The following is a 13,728-nucleotide window of genomic DNA, read 5'->3' as shown; positions in this document are numbered from 1 at the left end:
TTTCTCATGAAACAAACATCATCTTGACTTTGTTTTTTCCTCCTAAAAGTCAATAATACCTGCCTACTAAAAATCAGATAAATTTTATCTGAAGTGTACAATCAATTTACAAAGATAAAGATATCATCACAACACCCCAAAGAAAATATAGATGTTATTATAACCTAATACCTGTAATAAAAACAAAGTAGTTTATCCTTCCGAAATCTGAATTAATGAAGGGAGTAGATATGTTCATTTACTATGAAGATGGCAAAAATAGAATTCGTTTATATTCAGTTATTATAAACAAAGTCATTTGCTAAACCCACCCACATATTTTACGTCCTTGCCCATGCAGTTTCAACGGTTTCCATAATACAAATAATGCGTTCAAGATAAGGAACCCATGCAACGCTGCACGATTTACTTGAATTCATGGAAATCAGGAAAAAATTACTGTAGTTAGAATTACAAACGTTCGAAAAACTGACCCTTGTTTGATAATTTTTACGAGTATTTTGGTTCCAATGAAAATTTCTTCTTCTATAAAGATTACGAACAGCTTCCATAGAATGAGTTCATCGGAAATAACTCAAAATTCAGAATATATTTCCTACTGGAACTATTTTATTAGTTTCCTTCGCGAATGCAATGAGAAAAGCCATTTCGGTGGCAATCTCTTCATTTGTACATCGTATCCAGACAATTCTTATCAACTCTCGATAAGAATGTAAACTATCACAATTGATTGTTTGATTGCACTGCAGGAAAAGATTTTATGAACCTGGTTTCATGACTGGGTGAGTAGGACAGAAAACGGAAAAGATACTGGTTTATTTAAATAAAAATACAACTTGATATGTATAACCATTAGACAGCTACCTACTGAGAATGTTATCATTTCTGCCTAGATAACTGCAACTGCTTCCTGACCAAAAAACCCGAAGCCCTAGCCCAAAGCGTTTTTCTAATCTTCATTTTTTGTGTTAATTTAGAACTATTTCTTTCACCCTCTTTCAGCGTTTCTATTGAATCTTTCCAGTTATATAAGAAGGAATAATTACTACATGATTTTATTTGATTTCGTCGAAATTGTAATAACAGTTTATACAGAAACTGTGTATCCTTGGCTTTGTTATGACTGGATCAGCTGTCAGCCGCAAGCAGTGGTCCTTTCAATTTGCCGCAAAGCTCATATGATTCGACACCGTTGGGGTATTTGCAATTCGTTAAAAATGAATCAAATTCAACTTGAAATGTCCATTTAGTTCTGGTTCACTATCTTTCCTCATCTGTCGATCTGAAGAAAACGCTTGAATGCTGGTCTTCGAGTGATACTGGGATTAGAGACGAGTTCATTTCCGCTTGAGCAAGGATTCAAAATATCGAAAAAATCCTGGTTTCTGACGTAAGTCTGACAACGTGCGGTCTGTTATCTCTGAGGATTCCAGAAGTGGGACGAAAATGAAACGTTTGGCCTAAACTGCGGCTGTTCAGCTGTTGAACTGTTCAGTCTAGACACTTGTGCAGCAAGGCAGTGCAGTGTGTGGCGGCTATTTGAAATTATACCGGTTGCTCTATCCAGGACGTCACAGTCAGACTTAATTTCGAGGTTAAATTGTAACTATGGCAGGAGTATTCACCAAATTCACGAAAACAGCTGTTAAAATCAGCAGGAATGGGGAACTCATCAAGACTGCACCTCGTCGCTCTTGTGAGTATAATTTTTGAGGAATTTCGATGGGTGACTGGTGAAATGCACCAGACACTTGTCTTGAAGCAGTGTTGGTTGCAGTCGATAGTCCATATACGTGATTTTATCGGCAGAGGAGCGATATTTCGAGGGGAATTTTCATTTTGACGTCTTTTCGTGACAGAAAATCAACCGCATCATTCATATTTCTATGGCATCATTCAAAGATATCAAAATTTTTGGGATCATGAAATCCAAGGATTAAAGAAACGCATTCAGAAGCAAAAGTTCCAAAAATATTTTTCTTTTTTCATTTGAACCATAGAGTATTTTTTCATATCCCAATGATGGTACAAAAAATGTTTATTATTGAGAAAATTAACAAGTTATTTACGGATAATTGTTTGAATGATAACATTTTTTTTTTAGAAAATTGAAATTTTTCAAATCTACTTTGATTTCAATCGAATGTTTCATTTTCATGAAATTGGGGTTGAAAAAATTTGTTGACCCATTTCTTATGATAGTTTTCCTGTTTCCAATGATGGTGAAACGAAAAGTGGGGCTATAAAAGATACAAAAGATGTAGGTATCTACGCTAATGCCTGCACAATGGAAGAGACATTAAATAAAAAATAATTCAGGTGCCTTTTAGAAACCTTTCCTTCATGTTTTTTGAGTATCTACCTGTGCCTCTATTGTGTAAAGATTACCTGCATCCTACATGTTAAACAGAGGTAACATACAGGGTGTAAGATAAAGGTCAAAAATAGATCCACATTATTTTTGGACAAGGATTAAATAACTATTCATTTACACCCTGTATGTACAGTACGCATATTCTCTTTCACCTCAAGTTTTTTTTCTCACAATAAGGATATAAGATTGTCCATTTGATCTATTTTCATATTGCGAATATTAAGTAACTATGTTATACATGATATAATGAATACAACTGATAACCTAATGATTTACGTAGTCTTTTTTTTCTCGAGCCATATCCAAACTCTAAGGTCCAAATTTGTTTACTAGCACGATTGATATGTTTGTTTCCTCGGTTTTACATTCTGAAGCTGAGATATTATATGGTCCCATTAAGAATTATGTAACATGCAGGGAATAGGCTTTCTGATAAAGCTAAGTACTAAGCCCCAACTTCCATAGCCTACTAGACGATAAATTTTTTTTCCGTGAATAGCAGTTGAAAAAAATCATTCTGATTTATAGATGGGACCGAACACAGGGTGGTCGCCAAGAATCCGGTCGTTGAAATGGACGGTGATGAAATGACGAGGATCATCTGGGAAAAAATCAAGGAAAGGCTCATTTTCCCATACGTGAAAGTGGAATGTTTGTACTACGACCTAGGGTTGCCTTACAGAGATCAGACCGACGACCAAGTCACCATCGATGCCGCCCACGCCATCTTGAAACACAACGTCGGAATCAAATGTGCCACAATCACTCCAGACGAACAGAGAGTTGAAGGTTAGGACATACGAAAGGGAAATTTGATTTTTCCTCCCTGAATCGTTCTGTGCATGTCATTAACTGGTTGTTTTCAGAATTCAAACTGAAGAAGATGTGGCTATCCCCAAACGGCACCATCAGGAATATTCTGGGTGGAACGGTCTTCAGGGAGCCGATTCTTTGTAAAAACATTCCGAAACTGGTACCCGGTTGGGTGAATCCGATTGTGATTGGTCGTCACGCTTTCGGTGACCAATACAAAGCCACAGATTTCGTAGTACCTGGACCTGGGAAGGTGAGGGTGTTTTCTGGCAACCCCATAAAGGGTGTAAACGAATATTCAGGGAGTTGAAAGCAGTTGAACGCTTCAGTTTTGACTCAGTTTAGTTGTAGTACTTTTTTAATTGAAAGGATTCATTACCTGAAAGGCATTCGTGATCGAGAATGAAAAGATTACATTTTCAAGAAGTACAGAGGAGTACAGTAAATTCTCGGAGGACTAGGGACTTTTTCAGTGCAGGTTTAGGGTACTTTAACAAAATACCATCAATGGTTTTGAAGTTGTTGGTATCTTAATTTTATTTTCAATATTCGAAGAACTGCCGATCCACTCTATCTGAATTTTCGAAAATATCCCGAAAATAACTTCTCGTTTGATGGGTGACCACTTTTTTGTATAGTTGTTTACAACGCGAGAGCCTTTAGGATAGGGCTTTCCTATTTTTTTCATCAAGTGGTTGGCTATTTTGTCTTGATGATGCGATCATTTCAGGTCGAAATGACTTACACCTCTACCGACGGCAAAGTCCAAAAATACGAAGTCTACAACTTCAAAGGTCCCGGTGTAGCTTTAGGAATGTACAACACAGATGAAAGTATTAAAGCATTTGCTCATTCGTCATTCCAAGTAGCCCTGAACAAGGGCTGGCCCCTATATCTTTCAACGAAAAACACCATCTTGAAAAGATACGATGGAAGGTTCAAGGATATATTCCAAGAAATTTACGAGAAGTGAGTAAAAGTCTGAATAACAAAAAAAGATGTATTTTTGATGATGTCAAGTATGTAAAATATGTTTCACACATATCTGACTGATTTTTCTTTGATAAAAGGATGATTTCTATCTATATAAACTACAGTATATAATCCGAGGAAAACCGCTGAAACAATTTTTTCCAGAGAATACAAACCCCAATTCGAGGCCAAAAAGATCTGGTATGAACATCGTCTCATCGATGACATGGTAGCCCAAGCTCTCAAATCTTCTGGAAAATTCGTATGGTCCTGCAAAAATTATGACGGAGATGTGCAATCTGATATTGTGGCACAAGGTTATGGTTCCTTGGGAATGATGACGTCAGTGCTCATGTGTCCGGATGGAAAAACCATAGAATCTGAGGCAGCTCATGGAACAGTGACAAGGCACTACAGGTAAACCACAAAAACTTCAGTTGAAATTCATTAAATATGGCAAAAGGTTTACTCTTATTGATTTACACACTCACTAATTCACTTTTACTACTTTGCACTTTGTAACTCTTCGGGAATTCTCTGTTAATTCGGGTCTATTCAAAGTATTAACTGCCCTCGAGCCTATCGCGCGTATCTTTTATATCGATACTCCCTGGTTCAGTTCAAATATTGACAACAAAGTTGGTTGATATGAAGAAATCGACGTTTAAATCAATCTTCCATGAAATAAGCTGAATGTTCGTTCACGAATATTTGCCTGAACTTCTCAAATGGGTTTGAAGGCCCATAATACTTGTATTGTATGTATTACGAAGACTGCTTCTTTCTAGGGAACACCAGAAAGGAAACCAGACCTCAACCAACCCCATCGCCTCCATCTTTGCCTGGACGAGAGGTTTGGAACACAGGGGTAACCTTGACGGTACACCTGACCTCATCAAATTCGCCAAAACCTTGGAAAAGGCTTGCGTGGATTGCGTCGAATCAGGCAAACTCACCAAAGATTTGGCCGCTTCTATACACGGGGGTGTTAGTAACGTGAAACCGGGGATGTACCTCAACACGCAAGATTTCCTGGAAGCCATCGCAGAACAGCTGGAGAAAACGATCAAACATTGATATTTTTGATACTTACCTTTTTCTATTTCGTGATTCCCTAGACTTATTTTCATTTCCATTTTGTAAATAAGTATTCCAATGATTCGTTAGATGAATCATAAATGCAATAAAGTGAATGAGTATATTTTTATACAATAAAATATATATTGAAGAAATGTTGGTCTTTTTCTTTATGATATGATAATAATATTTGTTGATATTCCAGCCTCCTGTTTTGAGCTCGTGGCTCTAGTTGATCTGAATGACATTGCGTGAACTAAATGATTCAAAAGAAGGAAATTGTGCACTGAGTAAGATTTTGCTTGTTTTATACGCTGTTTGCTATGTATAAATGATTTTTAGAGTCGCTTTTTGAGGGGAAATGATAGATGAATTAAGTCAAGATACTTATGCTTATGTGTCTTTGGAGTGGTGTTAGGTAAGCACGTGAAAAAACATCTAGATGTGGACAAAAAAGCTAAATTTCTTTTTCAAAAGACGATGTTTGGGTGTAAGCCAGCCATAATTTTTTCAATTTATGTCGATCAAAACTCGAATTTTTCTTTGTAAGCAAGTATATTTATAATTTCTTCACTCAAATTAGTGATATGGAGCAGAACATTAGAAAAAAGAAATGTCCAAATAATCATTTCTCCATTCGAGAGGGATATTAGTTGAATAATGTACAGATATAATACGAATTACTCTCCTTCGACTTTGGTTAGTTTAGTTATGGCACCGAAGAATGTATTCTGGGATACAATACTACAATTTAGATTCGAAAAGCACCATGCATCTTTTTATTTCTCCAATACTTGTGCAACCTACGAACAAATTGGGAAGAAAGATTTAAATTGCTGAAATATTCGCTTGAACTTACCGCACAGTGCTAGGGCAGTATCGAATTCATGTCTGATTATTCTCAGCATTTTTTTCACGCCTTCTTCACCGCTGTGTGCCAAACCCCACAATGCTGGCCTCCCTAGGAATACCTGAAAAAAATAAGATATTCTCGGGTGATATATTTTAATAGGACTATATCCTTGTCCCCACCATTTTGGCCCCGAGAGCTATAGCCTTGAACACATCTGTACCATCCCTAACACCTCCATCTAAGTAAACTTCAACCCTCCCATCGACAGCCTTCACAACTTCTTCCAATACATCAATCTGAAACAGGCACGACATAAATTTTTAACTTTAACAATAAAATAACAGAATCAAAAACATACAGTGGCAAAGGTTCCATCCAACTGGCGTGCCCCATGGTTCGATACTACGACACCGTCAACTTCGGCGTCCACAGCCAAAATGGCGTCCTGGGCTGTCAATATACCTTTCAATATGATCGGCAGTTTGGTTATCGATTTCAACCATCTGATATCCTCCCAGTTCAATGTGGAATCGAATAAGGATGCGACATAGGCCGTCAGTTTAGATCCATCGGCTTTGTCATCAAATTTATCCAAATTGACGTTCGTAAAATTGGCTAACCTGCAAAAATCGAGCAACTTCAGCCTACTCCAACCTAAAGAATCTATTGTAATCTCGAAAAACTTGATACAATTCGGTTGTGGACAAATAAGAGGAACGAAAATATCACCTGAGATGTTGAGGCAGGTTGAAGCCATTCCTGACATCAGCCAGCCTTATCCCAAAAACTGGAGCATCGACAGTCAGCACCAAGGCTTTAAATCCAGATCTTTCGGCCCTCAATACCAAATCCTTCGTGACAGATCTGAAAATCCAGAACTTTTAAATAGATGACGGTTTAACTGATCGATGTGCAGACCTGTCTTTGAAAATATACAGCTGAAACCATTTAGTACAATCGGGTGCAGCTTCTGCAACTTCTTCTATGCTGCTGGTTGCAAGAGTGCTCAAAATATAGATGGTGCCCATAGCTTGCGCGGCTGTAATTGAGAATCAAATCAGCTTGTCTGTTGCGTAGATTAGTGAGAGAAAGGGATGCTTGTAAAATTACCCCTAGCGTTAGCCAGCTCTCCCTCTGGATGGGCCATTCTTTGCATTGCTGTAGGGGCTATTCCAATAGGCATCGAAACCTGTCCACCAAGGACAGTTGTTGACAGATCTCTTTTCGACACATCCCTCAAAATACGAGGTCTCAGCTTGTACCTACGCAAAAAATCGAAGGCTTGAACCAGTAATCAACAAAGTGTGTTTGTACTTGTGGAGTAATAGAAGGTAAAATAAGTCGCCAATTCTTAATAAGGACATAATTTAATCAATACCCGACAACCTGACTTCTGACCATTCAATCAATCGATAATGAAGAAAAACTGGAATTCATTAAATTAGCCTGGTAAAATTTTAAAACGAATTTTTGCAACGAACCTATAAGTTAATTAACGAAGTGTTTCTCCGAGCTCAAATAAAAGCGTTGCCGCCAGATAGAAGATCCTTGCGAATTTAAAAATCGTTAATATCCACCGTACAGAAATAACGAATAGGAAAATATCCATCTCACACTCTCTCACCTTGAAAATGCGCTCTTGTTGTCGGCCAGTGTAGTTTGCGCACCTGCTCCACTCCTGTAATAATCCAGGGCATTTTTGGGCAGCACCGTATAAGCGTACTTCTCGAAATCGTCGATGGAAGCCAAATTTTCGCCCATTTTACCGAAATCTCCCTTTTTGCAACTACCAGCACAGATGTCTGTGGACAAGTCACATCGAATTGGACAAACTTGGATGAACTGGTTGAAAATTGTTGAACTTATCAGAATACCTTGAACGTGACCTCGGGTCAGGACCGGCTTCGGGATTAGGTCGCATCTCGGATTGCCAATATTTTTTAAATTTCAAGTGAAGAGGAACTTCGTCCTTACGAAATTAATCATTTTACTGGGTTTAATCGTTCCTCAATGCGACCCAGTGTGATAATTCATTATCCTCGATTTTTCAAAGAGCACAAAAAGTCATCAGGCTGCGATCTGTCTTGTTTTCAATTAAGTAGGCGTTGAATATGAATTATACCTCTTGTGTTGGTAAAAATTTCGAACGAAATTAATGCATTAACATTGAGAGTAATTAATCGGCTTGTAAATGTATGGGAATATCAATTACTTATAATTCTCGGAGACTTGTAATGCAAGTAATAGATCACGATGCTGTTTCCGCAACGGGAAGACTTTTTTTAATAATTTCATACATCCGAATGAAACCAATGTTATGGTCAAGAAGATATTCCGATTCTTCTGAATGTATTAATGTATTAATTTTCACTTATATCATTATCATTCATAAATCTGTCCACAAAATAACACTCTGCCCTTTTCTGTGTTAGGGTATTATATTGGATGTTTCGCGAAAGAAGTTTTTTCAACATATGAAAAAACATTTCAGAAAACGATATGTTAACAAAATGGTGAATGCGCCGATAGAATCAAAATCTTCCCGCAAATACTCATGATGGGAAATTAACTGTTTTCATTTGAAGCACTAAGAATTATCTTCAAATGTGAAACTACAACGAAGTTATACAGAGTATGCTGACAACATTGCAAAACAACCTGAGAAAGTGTTGTGGAATGAATATCAATTAAGCAGTTCCTAATGTCATTTGAGTTTAGTGAATTTCCTTTCAGTTAATAGTGATTCGAATGGTTTGATTGGTATCTTATTACGTGCAACAGTGAAGGAAAAAAGTTAGGTTAAATATCATTGTATTCGTCACAAAATACATTAGAAATTGATTCTTATATTATCAAGGTGATAATTTTTTATCAATTGTTTTAACTTTTATCAATAAAGACGTTGAAAATGTAGATTTTTAAAACGGTAAATGGAAATGTAAGAGACTGATTGATACTGAATTCTGAACACTCTAGAGTACGGTAAATTCGACCAGTTTGGCCTTTTTTGGGATAGCATCAGCTCAAGATAGTTAGAAATTTCATGTTTTGGCTCCCATAAGATACAGGGGGAACAAAAAGTTAGGATCTGTTGTAGGTGGTTAGCGCACTGAAAAAAAAAGCATTTTTCTTTCTCGTTTTTTCCTTATTTTCAATCTAGAGTTAAGAGAGCGATAAAAGGTCGGAAATAATAAGCCAATGTCATGAATTCATATTTAGGGAAGTCCATATTTAATTATACGAACTCAGAATCCGGAAAAATTATTTTTGGCTCCCATCATCTGTATATTGGAACAAGGAATTTCTTGTGGCAGTTAACAGTTGACATTGGTAAGTCGTGCAGCACGATTTCTGAAATTGGTTGATATTTTCGGAGATAGATTATGACAGGCATAAAGGAAAACCATAATTTTTTCCAACAATTATATGGAAATTTTACGAGCAAGGTTCAATAGAAGGGAAATTGGTATCTACTCTTGCAGGATGGTTATTATATATCTAAATTAAGCATTACTTTCAAATCTCAATTATATCTGCGGTATAGTATCCATTCAGAAACAAGCGAATATGAAATAATGACTTCTCCTCTTCATTACAAGTGTTCCTTATGAAAAATGATCAACCAGAAGTTAACTCCCCGACAACAAATAATGCGTCAACAACTCGATCTCAACTTCAGCAACCTATTTGAAAGTGGATATTTGCAAATTCAAGAGCGACCTGTCCTTGAATGTTCAACATTTCTCTTCCTAAATCCAAAATGTTCGGGATAGAAATGCTCGCAAAAGCCTCACCCATCAAAATACGCACAGCGGAGTCTGTAAGCACGTCACAAGCTCGAAAAAAAAAGTTGGAATTAAATTTTATTATTGTTAAACACTTCAAGTTCGTCACCTACTACTACTGGTAACTACTTCATGTTCTTTCGAAACCTTGATACCGTTTTATTTGTAGTCCTTATCTCTTCAATAGGTATTATGAAATACGGTGGTATCTGGTAGCATATGGTGTATATATAGCATTTAATGATATCCAGGGGCCTTCCAAATATTGCGGTAGTCATGGATGAAAATCGACAAGATATATTTGGACGAAAAGTTGCATTATTTTGCCTTTGAAATACATCAATTTCAAGCAGAAAAAATAACTAGAATTTTCCCACAGTTTTTTTACCGAAAACCTTGATTGATGACGTTTCTCCTTATATTCAAATATACAAAGTTCTTTTTCATTTCCCACAATCTCATAGTAACTTTTAATTGTTCAAAGACGTCTCTGCGTTATTTGAATATACATAATCAGTGCTGGGTATAAGTCCATTAATAATAAACAATTCCAGAAGATTAGATCTGCAGCATCGGTGAAAATGGAACCACTTGTTTGTGTTGACGATTATGAAAAATATGCCTTCTCCTTTTTACCAAGAAAGAATTTGGATTTCTATAGATCAGGTGCTGGTGCAGAAATCACCCTGCATGATAATAAGAAGGCGTTTCAAAGGTGAGATTTTTTGAATATTCATTGAACTCAATTCAATATGATTTTTTTGCAGATACAGAATAAGACCTAGAATTCTCAGAGATGTCTCTAGAAGGGATCTATCTACGACGGTCCTGGGCCAAAAAATTTCGATGCCCATTGGAATAGCCCCAACGTCCTTACAAAAAATGGCCCATCCAGATGGTGAGATAGCTAGTGCTAAGGGTAAGTGAGAAAAATACCGAACAAGGCTAAAAAAACGACTGAAAATTCAGATTAAGACCTATTTTGGCAATCTTAAATACAGATTTTGATCAATGTATAAAGCCACTTTTTTCCTATTTCAGCTGCAGAGCAATTGGGGACAATTTTCATATTGAGCACAGCATCGAATAGCACAATAGAAGAAGTATCTGAAGCTGCTCCAAACTGCGTCAAGTGGTTTCAGTTATACGTGTTCAAAGACAGGTGAAGGAGGTCCCTATATATCACGATGAAATATTAACTCCATCTTCATTACAGGAATGTGACAAGGAATCTGATCGAAAGAGCTGAAAGAGCAGGTTTCGAAGCTTTAGTACTGACAGTTGATTTGCCAGTGATAGGTATTAGACTTGCGGATAAAAGAAACAAATTCATGCTACCGGAAAATATAGAGTAAGGAATAACCTTTGAATTCTTCGGTGAGATATCGCTAAATTCAACTTTTCAGATATGCCAATTTCAAGGAAATTGCCCACGAACTGAAAAATAAAAATTCGAAAGTGGATCTTCCAGCTTATCTCAACAGTTTGAGTGATGCCTCTTTGCAGTGGCAAGATATAGAATGGCTGAAAAAAATCACCAAGTTGCCGATCATTTTGAAAGGAATAATGACTCCGGAGGACGCGCTATTGGCAGTGAAAGTTAACGTTGATGGTATTCTGGTATCTAATCACGGTGGAAGACAACTTGATGGCACTTGCGCAACGGTAGTCATTGTCATTTTGTGTTCGAAAGAATATTTTACGAAATAGTTTTTGCAGATTGATGTTTTGCGAGAAATAGCTGAAGCTGTCGAAAGCAAGACCGAGATTTACTTGGATGGTGGCGTCAGGGATGGGACTGATGTCTTCAAAGCTTTGGCATTAGGTGCAAAAATGGTAAAATTCACCATCATTCATATCAACAACATATGAATTTCAACCCTTCATGGCCCTGAACTGAAAAACCACCTGGTTGAAAAGAATCAAGAGAAAAATAGAGTTCTAAATGACAGAAACGTCAAAACTGCTATCCTATAAATATTATAACATACAAGAAACGAGTTATTTCAAACTGTGACTAAATATTAAGGTTAACATCGGACGTAAAGATAAATGCTCTCGAAAGATTTCAAAAAATTCAATCGAACATAATCCCAATAAATTTCAGTCAATGACTACTGCGATGGTGGGTTATAGAAAGTGTAATTTAGAGTCTTATCTTGACCTAGGCGAATTAGCCACACTCTCCTAATATGATAACCAGAACATTACCTCCGATATTCAATGCCTGAGGATCTGTATCCTTGATATTTTTCGAGATATATTGTTCGTGCTTCATCATGAACTGCGAATGATTCAGAAGTTCCAAATGGTTTCTGGAAGGTTTTTAATGTTGATAATATGACCCTTTATGAAATGGAGTTGCAAATGTTTTAGGTTTTTGTGGGGAGACCAGTTCTTTGGGGCCTTGCTTACGATGGGGAAAAAGGAGTTAAGGATGTGATGGAAATTTTAAAACGCGAGTTTGATACAACACTTGCACTAAGTGGTAAGTTGAAATATATTACAGAATACCTACTATGATTCATATACTTAATTTCAGGTTGTAGCACTATAAATGATATAAGATCCAACATGGTTGTACATGAAAGCCAGTTGTCCAAGATTTAGGACAATAAGATTTATATAAGGAAAACAAACTACGGAAGAATAGGAATTTTGTACATATTTTTATGTCTCTCATATCTATTTTCAGTTGATGTATTCTTCGACCAATTTAGCTGAAACCTCATCATCATAAATAAATATTACTTATGTCCTGAAATAAATGGTTGTTATAAATTGACACTTCCCAGCTCACTTCGTCGATTTCCTACATAAGATAACATCAACAATCAATTATACTTACACGTCAGGCAAGATCATATTTTCTGGGAATATGAAACGTTTAATCCGAAATTCTTTTTGCCTTCATGAGCCATTAGTATCTGGCTGACCGACCCTCAGGTTTTTATTACCCTGTACCATACAGATAACGTAACTGATAAACAGCAGAAGAAATATTAAAAATAACGTTTTTCATTTTCATCGCTATTTAACGCTTTCAAAGTCGTCATTGGCGATGCCATCGTAGTCCCACACAAAGACCAGGAAAAGAACTTAAATGGGCTCAAGGCCCGCAATATTCATTACTGAATATCGATTGAAATCTGTTACCTCAGTAATCAATCTGGTCATATATTAATTAGTTGGATTAGCACCGAGTACGAAATATCGTTTTCATTGACAACTGCCATCAGCTCAGGAGACATTGATGGAGAAGCTGCAACAGAAAGAATTCCTATGAATGTTCTAATTGGTTGCGGAATATATCGGTTGAAAAAGGAAACATCGGAGATAGGATGATGAAAATTTTTTCAATGAGGGTCAGTGGGATGGATTAATACTTATGTTTTGATACGTTTGTCTCATTTCCTTGTACAGAGCCGCATTTGGTGAAATATAATACTGCATATATCTTTCTTTTTGATGAGTATGAGACACGTACAAATAACAGTAGATTCTTAAGGTCAAAAGAAACACTTTTTGCCTGTATCATTTCTTCCAATTCGGCCCTGATGAAAAGATATAGCCATTAAAGTTTTCATAATGAGCTGTGCCCATCCCTGGAAAAACAAAAGTACCTTCAGAATAACTAGCTAAATCTGTGACACATTACACATCTGTGGATCTTTTAAACAGAGTTCTATTCACCCAAAGTACCCAATTTTTCGACTCATCCTGTATATTTTTTGCTTTTTCTAGCGATACCAGACCTGGTAAAGCCATTAATTCGTCAGTACTGATTCTCAATGAAATATCGGAAGTAAAACTCAAGAATTACAAGTCGACATCATATCATAAATTCTTCAGTG

The 13,728-nt window shown here is 36.6% G+C and overlaps 3 protein-coding genes across 4 annotated transcripts; 2 read left to right on the top strand and 1 right to left on the bottom strand.

The window, feature by feature from the left end:
• Positions 1-1,458: 1,458 nt before the first annotated feature.
• Positions 1,459-5,391, top strand: LOC123310978 (isocitrate dehydrogenase [NADP] cytoplasmic-like). The gene is made up of 6 exons (XM_044894708.1): positions 1,459-1,696; positions 2,903-3,163; positions 3,241-3,440; positions 3,918-4,156; positions 4,325-4,576; positions 4,948-5,391. The coding sequence occupies exons 1-6, from the start codon at positions 1,609-1,611 to the stop codon at positions 5,234-5,236; spliced, it is 1,329 nt and encodes a 442-aa protein (XP_044750643.1). The 5' UTR covers positions 1,459-1,608; the 3' UTR covers positions 5,237-5,391.
• Positions 5,392-5,779: 388 nt separating this feature from the next.
• LOC123310979 (hydroxyacid oxidase 1) lies at positions 5,780-10,027 on the bottom strand. The gene is made up of 9 exons (XM_044894709.1): positions 9,884-10,027; positions 7,714-7,891; positions 7,200-7,351; positions 7,008-7,128; positions 6,819-6,953; positions 6,448-6,709; positions 6,269-6,385; positions 6,096-6,207; positions 5,780-6,039 (listed from the first exon to the last, which is right to left on the bottom strand). Exons 1-9 carry the CDS (start codon positions 9,885-9,887, stop codon positions 5,981-5,983), a joined length of 1,140 nt encoding a protein of 379 aa, XP_044750644.1. The 5' UTR covers positions 9,888-10,027; the 3' UTR covers positions 5,780-5,980.
• On the top strand, positions 8,792-12,642 carry LOC123310980 (hydroxyacid oxidase 1-like). Of its 2 annotated transcripts, XM_044894711.1 has the most exons (9): positions 8,792-8,946; positions 10,429-10,589; positions 10,642-10,793; positions 10,916-11,036; positions 11,091-11,225; positions 11,281-11,539; positions 11,594-11,710; positions 12,251-12,362; positions 12,417-12,642. In XM_044894711.1, exons 2-9 carry the CDS (start codon positions 10,456-10,458, stop codon positions 12,482-12,484), a joined length of 1,098 nt encoding a protein of 365 aa, XP_044750646.1. In that variant the 5' UTR covers positions 8,792-8,946; positions 10,429-10,455; the 3' UTR covers positions 12,485-12,642. The 2 variants fall into 2 exon arrangements, with proteins under 2 accessions (XP_044750646.1, XP_044750645.1); XM_044894710.1 differs by lacking the exon at positions 8,792-8,946 and having other exon boundaries at positions 10,141-10,589.
• Positions 12,643-13,728: the final 1,086 nt, after the last annotated feature.

This window comes from Coccinella septempunctata, chromosome 4 (assembly GCF_907165205.1).
Source record: "Coccinella septempunctata chromosome 4, icCocSept1.1, whole genome shotgun sequence".
Lineage (NCBI taxonomy): Eukaryota > Metazoa > Arthropoda > Insecta > Coleoptera > Coccinellidae > Coccinella > Coccinella septempunctata.
This window is presented reverse-complemented; position numbering and strand designations above follow the sequence as displayed.